The following is an 11,852-nucleotide window of genomic DNA, read 5'->3' as shown; positions in this document are numbered from 1 at the left end:
AAATGTGGTGAGTTGCAGTGAGTTACCATCACAACGAAGATACAAATTGATTTTGAGTTCAGATTTTGATACAATTCACACCGAGAAGCCTAACAACACACAAGGGGGGAAAAAAAGACGAGAATTTAAAAAACAAACACAAACATGGCTGACAGAACATACACCCTGACATCTATATCACACAATTCTTTTAGGAAGTTTCAAATTCAGGAGATATAAGAAAAGATGTCTGGTACAGACCCCAACAATTGTCACATTATCATGATTTTTTTCTTTACTGATTTGCGTAAAATAAGACACAATCTCTACTCTTCTGTTTGACAAATGTTTATTATGAGAAAAACAAACCAAGACATGAGAGGGTACAGAATTGAAATTATTTGGGATGACAGAACAAAAAAATTCCCACCTCCCAATATATTAATATACACAGCTACTTGCCTATTTACAACACATGTGTGAAACAGAACACCTCTGTTAGAAATTGTTTGAAACTGCTGAACCTGTTGGAAAAAAAAGGAAAAAAACCCAACACCTTCCCAGAAAAGGAATAATCGGAGGAATAGCTATTATAAATTCTGATAGATAATTATCAATAACAATTATCACACCTAATCTGCATTCACACACTGAGATATTATAGATCACTTATACTGTACACTATTAAGCTAAAAGACTTGTCTATCTCTCTAATGGAACCATTACAAAATACACAGGCTCACTGTAGCAAAGGACTCTGGGAGATTGAGTTTAGTGGTTTCCTTACTTTTACTTCCTTTTTCTCATCCTTGTTTAATCACATAATTTGGCACATTAGAGCCACTCCGGTTTACCACTTTAATCCCAACAAGCTCCCAGTGCTCAAACGGAATGTCTTCACACAATCGAGACACACAAAACCTATTTTTCTCAACACACACACACACTCATAGATGTGTTCATATACAGTACAAATAACAAAACGCTAACACTGAACGATGCTCTCAAACTTAACATTATTGGTTGTTCTCGCTCTTTCCTGCGAAGGTGATGCTGAGTTGTACTTACGTTTTAGATTTTGAGATATTTGCTCTGAAGGTGGGGAAAATTAAACTACTGCACACATGTACTGCATATATTGATTTAAGTGACTAATCCTTCTCGGTCTCGAGTGGCTCAATCGACCTCAGCTCAGAGGCTTCCATTCTAACACAGTAGTTATGCGACATACGGCCAAAAATACAGATGTTGTGTCATGTCTCCACTGGTCAAAATTTGAACTTGGTCTAGCCTGATTGGCTGCTGTAGCATGTCTTATAAAGTATACCAGAATTATTGTAATCATAACTCATAACATGACATGATAATTACCCAGTTAGCCATGCAGAAGGCTAGCCAGCATGGCCACAATTTTTGGAATGTAGCCACACCTGGTTTAAACATCACATCTTTATAAGTATGGTTCTTATACAGCAACTGAAGAGGGTAGTTAGCTTGCATCTATTTAAAGGTGCAGTATGTAAGATTTGAACATTAACACATTATCAACAGAATGTGAAGATATAACTGTTTTGACATTATGACATGAGGCTGTATGTTGTGTTGCAGATATACCTACTGAAGTTAGCACGCTAAACAGCCCACCCTGGCTTGTCCTGGTCCAAAGCTCCTGTAGTAGTGGGATAAACTCCAACACTTCCCTGGTGTTCTAGGCTCCCAGTCCAGACCACTAACTGCGTGGCTAACTGAGCTAACTAGCTAATAGCAGCCTCCCGTAGCAGCGCTTGGTGGTCATGATATGCTGCCCTCTATTTGTTGTGTGTATGAATTCTTAAATATTGCACCTTTAAACTAAATGAATCCTTGTTTAGCATCATGCCATTGAAGTATCAAGCAATTTACCATCAATATTTGTGTTACAAGGCAATAGTGTCTTTAGAACTAAACCAAACTTAGTATCTATAAACTATAAACTAACTATAAAGCAAGGAATCTCTGTCTGAATGTCTGTCCTTTGCATATCCCGAGAACTGTTTATCTGATCTACTTCAAACTTGGCGGCTGAATTGCTGACAACCCAAGGAAGTGTAGGGTCGAGTGTGAAGCCGCACAGACAATAAACTTCTAATGGGTGTGAAAAATAGATAATGATGATTAAATCATTGAATAAAACCTTGAAATATTAATAAGGCAAGTTTCGGATATTTATTTTGAGTAAATTAACTGATACATTAATTAACTAATCTAAAAAAGAATTATTAGATTAATCAATGAAAAATAATGCAAGCCTTTTGACAACACCACACAGTCAACGTCAACTGTGACGTAGATTAGATGAACAGTTCTCAAGAAAGCTACAAACAGAAAAAACAGAGGTAAGGCAATCAAACAGGCACATTTCCAACATTAGTAAGGTACTACAACACAACAACTTGTGACCTTCAGTCAGTTAGCAGTACAATAGGTTATTAACCTAAATCTCTATCATAGTTTGAGTTTGTGCAAAGACCTCTTTTCTGTTTGGTAATTTTGGTAATTTGGTGTTCCTATTTTAATTTAGGGGTTTCTCTTGTGTTTTAACTGTTGTGTTATTCTAGTAACTACTGACTTTACATTTTCAAATATTAACGCTCTGTGGTTAGCTGGCTAATCTTTGGCAGGAAAAAAACTAAACCACAGGTAGCTGCATCGAGGCAGGACAGCGCTAATGGAGACAAATTATACACATCGACAGGTCTATTGGCTCCAACATAGACATATATACACTTAATCTACAGACAATTAAGCTCCAGCACTATCACAGACACAGGAAATAATATCTTGTTTAGATCTTTGAACTAGATACATGGTTGATTACTGTCCCTGCTAGCAGTGTTGGCTTTCATGCCGCTGATGCCACTGATAATAAAAACGTAAGGCACTTTGAATAAAAGCATCCACCAAATGGCAGATGTTAATGGTATATTGTAGCCAAGTCCATTCACACAGATGAGTTACATTTAATATAATCATGTCATTTTTTTAATCACTTGTACTTTTTATTTCACTCTGGCAACAAAAAAGGCACAACACATTTTTTTTCCTTATTTGGTTTCAATGTGCCTCCAGTCAAATTCTTTCCTTAATTACCCACAGTTATCCCACTGACTGATTCTCAGTCTGTGAACCACACAGGTTTCAACGCAGCCTCTTGGCACCGTGATGTGAACCTCAGCTGAACAACATTCATATCCACAAAAAAAAGACCAAACAAAAAACAAATACTGTTGAACAAGAAAAAAATAAAATAGAATAAAAATCTAAAAAATAAAAACTACACTACAATTTGACCCTAGCCCGAGCTCCAGTGTGGATTAATATATGAACATGAATAACTGAGACACACAGACAGTGCTTTACAATAATAATAAAAACCACAGGGACAGGAGAAACTACCAAGACTTAAAAGTCGGTCCAGTTTATGGCATCTTTAAAGGCCAACCTTTGCCACCATTACAACATGAAAAGAAGATATGTCTACAGGTCGGAAAATAGGTTTTGATCAAAGGAGCTTTAAAGAAACGGATGAAACCTTGAAATCAGTAATGTTAGAAAAAATTAAAAAAGCTTAGAAATCCTTATTCACTAATGGCAAGGTTTGGATCTCACAAAAAGTTTCTCCTCTGAGTTGATCAGCCTTCTCCTCTTCCATCTCCATCTTGTCTCTCAGAATAGAACGCTGCTGTTACCAAAAAGCAAGCCGACCTTCAGCTCACAAGTCTGCCGGTTTCTTCATTCCCCCAGAGACCTACTCTTGTAACACAATTCCAGTCTTCTCATGTCCTCTTACAGGAGTCTATAGATGGACAAACACCCCCGCCGAGGAAAGCCAGAGTGGTACGTCCCGGCAGCCTCGGCTCACTGGTTGACGTGGGGTCTCAGGGCTTGGTAAAGTCCCTCAAAGGTGGGCCGGTCGGCGAGGTCGCGACTCCAGCAACGCATCATCAGCTCGAAGAGAGAAGGTGGGCAGAGTGGAGGGCCGTAAAGGAAGATCTGGGAGGGAAATACAGAAGAGTTAAAGAGATCAGATAGTGAAGAAAAAGAGAAACACCTAAAAATGAAAGACGTAGTACTTCCTGACTTGTTATGTATGTTTATGATTTATCACCAGAACCATCCAATTTCTGTTTATACGAGTAACTTAAAAGCATGAAAAGGGTTAATTGCCCAGTACATCATCCAAAACATATGTTTGTGTAGACTACAACTCCTCTTCTGCTTTTCTTTTTCTGTAGATTGCGTGTCCAAAACTGATACAACAACTGAACAGGTCCCCCTTGTGGAGGACCTTTGCCCTGCTAAATGTGAACTGGTTAGCAAATTGTGTTAGTTACAAAGTTACAAACTAAATACATACAGTGCTAGATGTCTAAAAAGTTCAAGTTTGAGCCCACATCCACTTAACATGATTCACAAACATGAATAATTTTTTAAACGATGCAAACTCTTGCAGGAATATGTACCAATGTTTGCCTGGACGGAACAGTAAGTAATAATTGTTCTAAACTCTGTCCTTAGTGGATGTGTTTGATTCGTCTCACCTGTCTGCCCTGGTTCCTGAAGAACTCGCCAGTGTTCTCTATGACCTGTTCGTCAGACAGCAGACTGTAGGGCTGCTCCTTACACAGAGTGAAGATCTCCCAGAGGGTGACACCAAACGCCCAAACGTCACTGGCCGTGGTGAACTTACCCTAGTGAGGAGGCAGGGGTGACATAAGTTAAATTATTACATTTTATGTGAGGGCTTTTCACATTTTAGAATCTATAAGGAACACTGACAAAATAAGTTTATAAACAACTTGTACAAGTCGTGGTAAGCAATGAAAACTTTTTTATCTGATCTCCATTGATCAGTATGTTTCTTCATCTGCTCGACGGACGTGGTGTACCCAAAGGCTCAATCTTTGGCCCTCTTCCATTCTATTAGTTACTTTGCACTGTTATGCAGACAACATCCCGATATATTTTTCCTTCAAATTGACAATTAATATTTATACATTGCAAGACTACCTAATAGCCAATAGCCAAGGACTGAATGTGAAATAACTTCTCCCAACTTAACACTGACAAAACCCTCATTGTAGGCCCTGAGAGCATCTCAGCAACATATTGGTCCCTTAGCAGCAATGGTTACCAAGACTCAAAATAACCTTTCTTTGACCAACATATGAATTTGGAGTGGCACATAAAGGAGGTGCTCAAATTCGGTTTCTTCCAGCTCAGAAACATAGCCAAAATCAAGCCATATTATCCTTTCCTTTCTTTAAGACCTGGAATCATGTGTTTGTCTCCTCCCATCTTGATTATTGTAATTCACTGTTCACCACCCTCAAGTTGCTCCTCTGTGTCTCCATAATGCAACTGCTGGACTTCAAACTAACATGAGACATACTGTAAGTCACACATCACACCAGTGTTGGCACATCTGCATTGGTTACCCAGAGAGGGCAGAATTCATTTTAAACACCTTCTAATCACCTAGAAAGCACAACACAGCAGCTTGGCTGCAGGTGTGGCTTCAACCGGCTGGAAGTGTCTATAACTTCTACCATTCCCTCCAGATCAAGACAATTACCTTCCGTCAGTTAGCATTTTTAAGAGGCTGTTAAAAACTCACCTGTTTTGTGAGCACTTTGCCCACTAATGTGCGTCTGCTCTCTGTGAAGTTTTCATATATATATATTTTTTTTAGTTATTTTAACTTCCTGTTTTAACTTAATCCTTAATGTTTGCATTACACAGCACCTTGTTACTCTGGTTTGGAGAGGCCCTTTATAAATAAAGTTGTTTATTATTATGTATCCAGCCCCATGGACTCTTAGGGTTATGGTTAAATATTGACAAATATTGGTGTTGGTGGGCGTTAACATTAGACTGGGTCTGTGATAAACTTGTCCAGCTGGGATCTCATTAGAAATGGTACTCAGGGTTATGAGATGGTTATGAACTCCCCCCCTTCCCTCACCAACAGGATGCTCTCCCAGGCCATCCATCGTATGGGCAGCACCGCCCGGCCCTGGATGCGGTAGTAGTCGCTGCTGTACAGGTTTCGGCTCATCCCAAAGTCGGCGATCTTGATAGTGAGGCGGCGGTCCAGCAGGCAGTTCCTGGTGGCCAGGTCGCGGTGCACGAAGTTCAGAGACGCCAGGTACTTCATCCCCGACGAGATCTGCACCGACATGTGGAGGAGGTCTGATAGACTGCAGAGATGGAGAAGGCGGGGAAGAGAAGGAGGTGGAGGACAGAGAAAGGGGGAAGTGACAGTGGCCGAGGTGAGGATATTACATTTATGCACGTCACCCCCTGCTGTTTGCTTCAAAAATTACACTGGTTGGATTGAAAAGTGTGATTGAACATGAACAAAAAGTGTGTATGGTATACTAACCTGACTGAAGGGATGTTGTTGGCGTGCGTCAGCGTGCTCTCTATCTCCCGCTGAGACAGGAACATGTTCAGGTCTCCGTTCTCCATGTATTCGGTCACCATGCACAGCGGGTCGGACGACACGCACACACACAGCAACCGGATGATGTTGGGGTCGTTCAGACGAGACATGATCTTTATTTCCTTCAGGAAGTCGTTCCTGACAGGCAGACAGATTGCGGGAGAGGAGACATTTCAGACACATTCATTTGAGGTTCTTTCAGCTTTAGACCGTCTTGTTTTTTTTCCCAAAGATGGACGAAATAAAATCACATTCAGTGACACTTTACCACAGCAGAGTTTTAGACTAATCATTTATTACATACGGAAATGGCAGGGAATGTATTTATTTTATAGTTTTAGTTTCAACCATTCCCTCTTTTTTTATGAGACACATACTGTAAGGTACAATAACATCAATAATTACATAGTAAACTATTTATGGAGCACTTTACAGAAAAGGAAAAACAATACAGCTCAGCAGATAAAATGATCACAGATAAAGAACAGCAAATAAAAAAGACACCTGTAAACAAACTACCTTGCTCATAGATCAGTATACAAGACAACCCTGTCACACAGATGCGTTGTGTACCTGGCTTGGCTGGTGGCGTCGGCCCTCAGCTGTTTAACAGCCACCAGCACAGAACGGCCATCTCTGTCAGGGAGAGGTGACCCCTCCCCAAGGAATTCTGGGAGTCCCTCGGCCTCACACAGGTGGACCTGCAGAAGACGAGCGAGCATAATAAAAACCATGAATGCGAGCAGCCTCACCGTTTCTGAGACAAAAGAGCTTCAGACACCATCACCATCTGCAGACGGTAGGGTTTATTGATGATGTCCTGATATTCCCGTCTAATCAATAAAATCCAAGTCAGAAATGTAGAATTTGAGGCACCAGAGCAACATATTTTAGGAACAATTAAGTACATTTTTAGACACTGGTCACAACTTATGAAGAGATTCGGTGCACCCTCTGTGGCCCCGCCTTCTCCCCGCTCACCTCTCCGAACTGCCCCTCCCCCAGCTTCTCCCTGAAGATCAGATGTTGCCGCGGGAACTCTGCGGCGGAGATGTCCTTCCTGGTGAGAGAGTCCACGGTGAGGGCGGGGACGGCGTACATGTTGCTGCCGGTGACGCCCTGTAGCCGCACGATGTCCGTCTCGGCGTAGTGCGGTGCGTTGCTATGGAAACACTGGTGCGGAGTGCACTGGGTGACGTCAGGCTCGGCGTAGCCTCCTCCGCACGCTGTCGGACAGAGAAGGAAGAGGTGCTTGCTTATTTAGTTTTCTTGTACTACTTCTCTGTGACATCTGACTGAGAATGATAATATCATTAACAGCTTTTTTACGTTGCAGAAAACATTTTTAAAACAAAGCCGAGATTATCCATGGGTGCAACATTTTTTTTTATCTTATCAATATATCTTGAGACCAGAAGTCAGTTTTCCTATCTTGCTTTGAAAATTTCAAAGAATTATCACCTTACGCTTAGAAAGCAAAAGGCTGCTTCCTGAGAAAAACTGCCACATCATCTGTGTGTGAACCCAAATCTTGAGCCTGTGAGTCAAAATAACATGTAATCCAGGTAATGTGCACCTCTTTTCATTATCACAGAGGACAAATGAAGTCCCTGATGTGTTAAATTGCACCTGGAGAGACAACGTCTGTATCTAAAGGATGTTTAAATGTCTGAAGTCACACCTTTCAGCTCTTACCACGCAGCCAGCCTGACGTCATGTGACAGGAAGTCAGCAGGAGGAGGTCATAGAGAGGATTACCGAGGAGGAGAGCTGGAGGAAAAGGAGGAGGAAACGTGGACAGAGACAGAGGGCTGGGAGGTGAAAGAGAGAAAAACTGCAGAATGAATGAGCATGCACATTCAGCGTTTACAGCTTCATCAAGCAAATATGGAAGACAAAAAACAGGAAGTAACAGAAAGAAAGATGGACAGATTGTGCAGTGTGTTCTGAAGGAAATAAAAGAAGTTAAACGTAGAGAAACATTCAGAAGATGTTAGGGACAGACACAGTGGTGAAGGTGCCTGTTGCAGACATGCCAGCAGGGGGCAGACTGCAGCAGTTTTATGTATTTTTACCGGAGGCCTCGGCTCTATATGGCAGCTCTAGACTATCATGTCTGAACATGTCATCAGGGAGGATCTGGAGCGTATCTAAGCCATCTGATTTAGGTTTACTTCATTCAAGTTTCCCAAGATGAGATAGATCTAACATCCACAGATGTTCACTATCTTGTCGTGAACCTGATGACGTGCCTGTGAGTAGGGAGTTTTTAAGGGAAATTCTACTCTGTGTCAGCCTTATTCTCTCATTTCCTTTTCTTCTATGACTACTTTAAAGTACCGAAGGTCAAAAAAAAAAAAAAAAAGAGTTCCAGTATGTTTACCTGAGGCCTCGGCGCTCTGCGACAGCTCTGGCAGCTTGTTCCTCAGCACCGCCGGGTTCTGGTACTGTGGGTCCAACAGGAAAACTCTCTCATAGTGAGGGTCAGTGTTGGCCAGGCCTAAGGAAAACACGGAGTAATCAAGCAACATCGTGACATTCAGTAATCATCTAATTACACTGTCAGCTACCCTTAATTGATTCATTTTCATGGGGAAAGCCAGATTTATGTGTGAATGCGAGTCCATCTCACGCTACTTAAGGCTATGTGTAGCCTTTTCTAGCCTTCTACTTGGACGGGAATTAGGTGTCAGTGGACTATCTGTTGCTGTCTACCTGTAGGTGCATGGCCAGAGCGGGGGGGCACAGGAGGGGTCTGGAGGATGATGGTGTCACTACAGGACGACAGCCGAACTGTCACCTCCTCATCGAGGATCCGACGCGGAGCCTGGAGGAGGAGAGAGGGAGAGGAACACATTGTTCAAATCGTTTTTTGAGAATATTCATGTAAATAAACTGTTTGTCCTTCAATTATGGTCTTCATGAGACAACAAGGATTCACTGTTTATGTGTCATGAAGCCTTCTGATTTGTTGTCAGCTCTTTTTCAAAGAACGATCTGTTTTCAGGATGTTCATGGAGTAATTGATGACCATGGAGGGGAAATAGTTTCCAAGAACGGATGCTAATCTTAGAGTGTTTTCAAATAGTTCTCTCTCCCTCTGATACGTTCGTTTTTTTCCTGAGTAATAATCAACGAAGCAAAGATGTTAACTGTAATTATTTTTTTTTCTGCAAAAAGAAAAAACAATGACTACTTCCTATTCTCGTTCTTTTGATCCCTCTTTGGTTTGTAATCAGGTGTGACTGGTTTGCATTGAACAGCTGTTCAAATCTTCTTATTTTATGATGCTTAAAGATAATCCAAACAGTTTGAGATTTGACATGTGTCTTGAAGCTGCAGGAGACTTACTGAGAACTGAATCGTTTAACGTATTAGAGACGTGTGTTAGTCACTCAGAGTAAAACCACTTCTTTGTTGGGAGCTGCTGTGCTTTAATGGCCTTACTCTATGTCTCTTAGTTTTATATGATAAACACTCCCAGTGTGCCCAGATCGGATCTGTGTATTCAGATACTAGCTGTAGGTGTCAGCAAATTGAGATATCTTTTAATCCCACACATACAATAAGGTCTTTAGCCAGTTATCAGGTGACATATATGGAGTATCTCTCCTTAGGCTAATCCTATTAGTTTAATTTTTTTCGTATTGCAACTCATTCATCGTGTCTTAAACACTCCTGGGAGCAGAAAATGAACAATAACAAAATACAATACATTAATGAACAAAAAATATATAAAATACAATAAAATAGAATAAAGATCAGCCTCTTTATCTATAGTTTATCTGCTCACCTTCTCCAGCACCTTGCAGACATACTGGCACCAGAGGATGAGGAAGATGATGATGACCAACAGCAGGATGATGGTCACCAGGCAGCCGATCAGAATGGGCGTGTTCCCGTCATCTGGCGGTTCACTGGTTGATGGATTGGCTGCCGGGGGGTATGGGACAGAGGTTAGAGATGTTGACTTTAGGTAATGATATCCACTGTCTTCTGGTGGCACATTGTAATAATCATTTCATTTGAAAAAGAAAAGGTAAGGTCAAAGGTCATACCTGTCTTTGGTGTGGTTAGCATGGTGCTCTCCTCTGTGATTGGAGGGGAAGTCGACCCCAGGGTCATTGGGGTCGGGAGTACGGTGTCCTCTGTGGCACACAGAGGGAAGTTATTTTATTTCTCTGTTGTGTGAAACTGGTGTGCGCACGTGTGTGTGTGTGCTTTTGTTACCTGACTGAAAGGAGATCTCGCTAAACATCATCCAGATGTCTGCAAAGTAAAAGCGACAGCGGATGGATTTGGCCGTGCGGCGATTAAGCGGCACAGTGACGTAGCGGGCGCTCGGGTTTCTGTCGTCCAGCACCGTCTTGAAGGCCACAGACTCAACCTCCCAGCCAGCAATGAGGCGGGGCTTAAACCAACAGGAGACGGAGGAGAAGATCTTTACCCCACGGGAGAACATGTTGTTACTGTGAACCTGGATGTAAGGAGAGAAGAGACATTTCTTTATAAGATTCAAACGGGATAACAAAATGTCATATTGGTTTATCACACTCGCAAATCGTAACCTTAAAATCTTAAAAAAATCTGAAAAGATCAAACGTGACGGTATACAAATGGAGCAGAGATGCAAACCTTCATGGAGGTGAAGTTTCTCCGCCTGTCGAACACAAACTCCATCTCCACGTATCCCTGAGTTCCCAGCGAGTCGTTCCTCCAGCCCAGGTAGTCGTAGCCAGGCCACACGTGGTACTGACGCGTCTGCAGGAAGTCGTCCAGGCCGATCACGCCGTCTGTCAGCTGACCCATCCCCCCAAACAGCCTCCTACTGAACGAGACAGCTGTAAGTCACAGAGAGCAGGGAAAACGGCGACAAAAACTCTGATGTGTGATGAGTGTGTGAGACTCGCCTTCTCTCGTGTGCTCCGTCATACGTGGAGTCATTGAAGCTGGCGATGGGATAACCGGGCGGATTCATGGGCTGACCCTCTGGAGAACTGTAGGAGATCAGACCGTCTGCAGAGGGGGAAAGGACGGGATAAAAAAAAGAGCATTCCTAGTTTTATTGTTCCACAGCAAGCTTCTGCTCACAAGGATCATTATTGTCACCATATTAAAGGCCCAACCACAGCAGAAGGTTAGTGAGACTGAATTAATCTCAACCTCGACTCACACCCTTACCAGTAAATCGGGCTGCTGGTGGAACTAAGAAAAGCATTCGTCCTCCTGGGGAACAGGTAAGTATCATGGAGATCCAGCCATTCATTTTCACTAATGCTGTATCTTGACGTGGTGTTTGACAGCTCCACTGTCTACTAATGGCTGCAATCATGTGGCGCTTCCATCTAAGCAACAGTCTGCCTCTCGTTCAAGAAGAGCCAGGGATCGA

At 42.2% G+C, this 11,852-nt stretch overlaps 1 protein-coding gene across 4 annotated transcripts in view; it reads right to left on the bottom strand.

The window, feature by feature from the left end:
- Positions 1-311: 311 nt before the first annotated feature.
- The window catches only part of ddr2l (discoidin domain receptor family, member 2, like), a 30,222-nt gene continuing 18,681 nt past the window's right edge, over positions 312-11,852 (bottom strand). The window contains exons 7-20 of one of the 4 annotated variants that reach the window (XM_030417469.1): positions 11,374-11,479; positions 11,099-11,291; positions 10,694-10,940; positions 10,522-10,611; positions 10,257-10,396; positions 9,179-9,290; positions 8,847-8,963; positions 8,159-8,233; positions 7,445-7,689; positions 7,037-7,164; positions 6,404-6,601; positions 5,984-6,218; positions 4,560-4,709; positions 312-4,011 (exon numbers count right to left, since the gene is read on the bottom strand). In XM_030417469.1, the coding sequence (XP_030273329.1) occupies positions 3,877-4,011; positions 4,560-4,709; positions 5,984-6,218; positions 6,404-6,601; positions 7,037-7,164; positions 7,445-7,689; positions 8,159-8,233; positions 8,847-8,963; positions 9,179-9,290; positions 10,257-10,396; positions 10,522-10,611; positions 10,694-10,940; positions 11,099-11,291; positions 11,374-11,479 (2,171 nt within the window). In that variant the 3' untranslated portion in view covers positions 312-3,876. The remainder of the gene's footprint in view (positions 4,012-4,559; positions 4,710-5,983; positions 6,219-6,403; positions 6,602-7,036; positions 7,165-7,444; positions 7,690-8,158; positions 8,234-8,846; positions 8,964-9,178; positions 9,291-10,256; positions 10,397-10,521; positions 10,612-10,693; positions 10,941-11,098; positions 11,292-11,373; positions 11,480-11,852) is intronic. The other 3 variants (XM_030417470.1, XM_030417471.1, XM_030417472.1) reach the window with 3 other exon arrangements.

The sequence above is a fragment of the Sparus aurata genome, chromosome 5, assembly GCF_900880675.1.
Source record: "Sparus aurata chromosome 5, fSpaAur1.1, whole genome shotgun sequence".
Taxonomy (NCBI): domain Eukaryota; kingdom Metazoa; phylum Chordata; class Actinopteri; order Spariformes; family Sparidae; genus Sparus; species Sparus aurata.
Note: the sequence above shows the minus strand (reverse complement) of the source record. Positions and strands in the feature narration are given on the sequence as shown.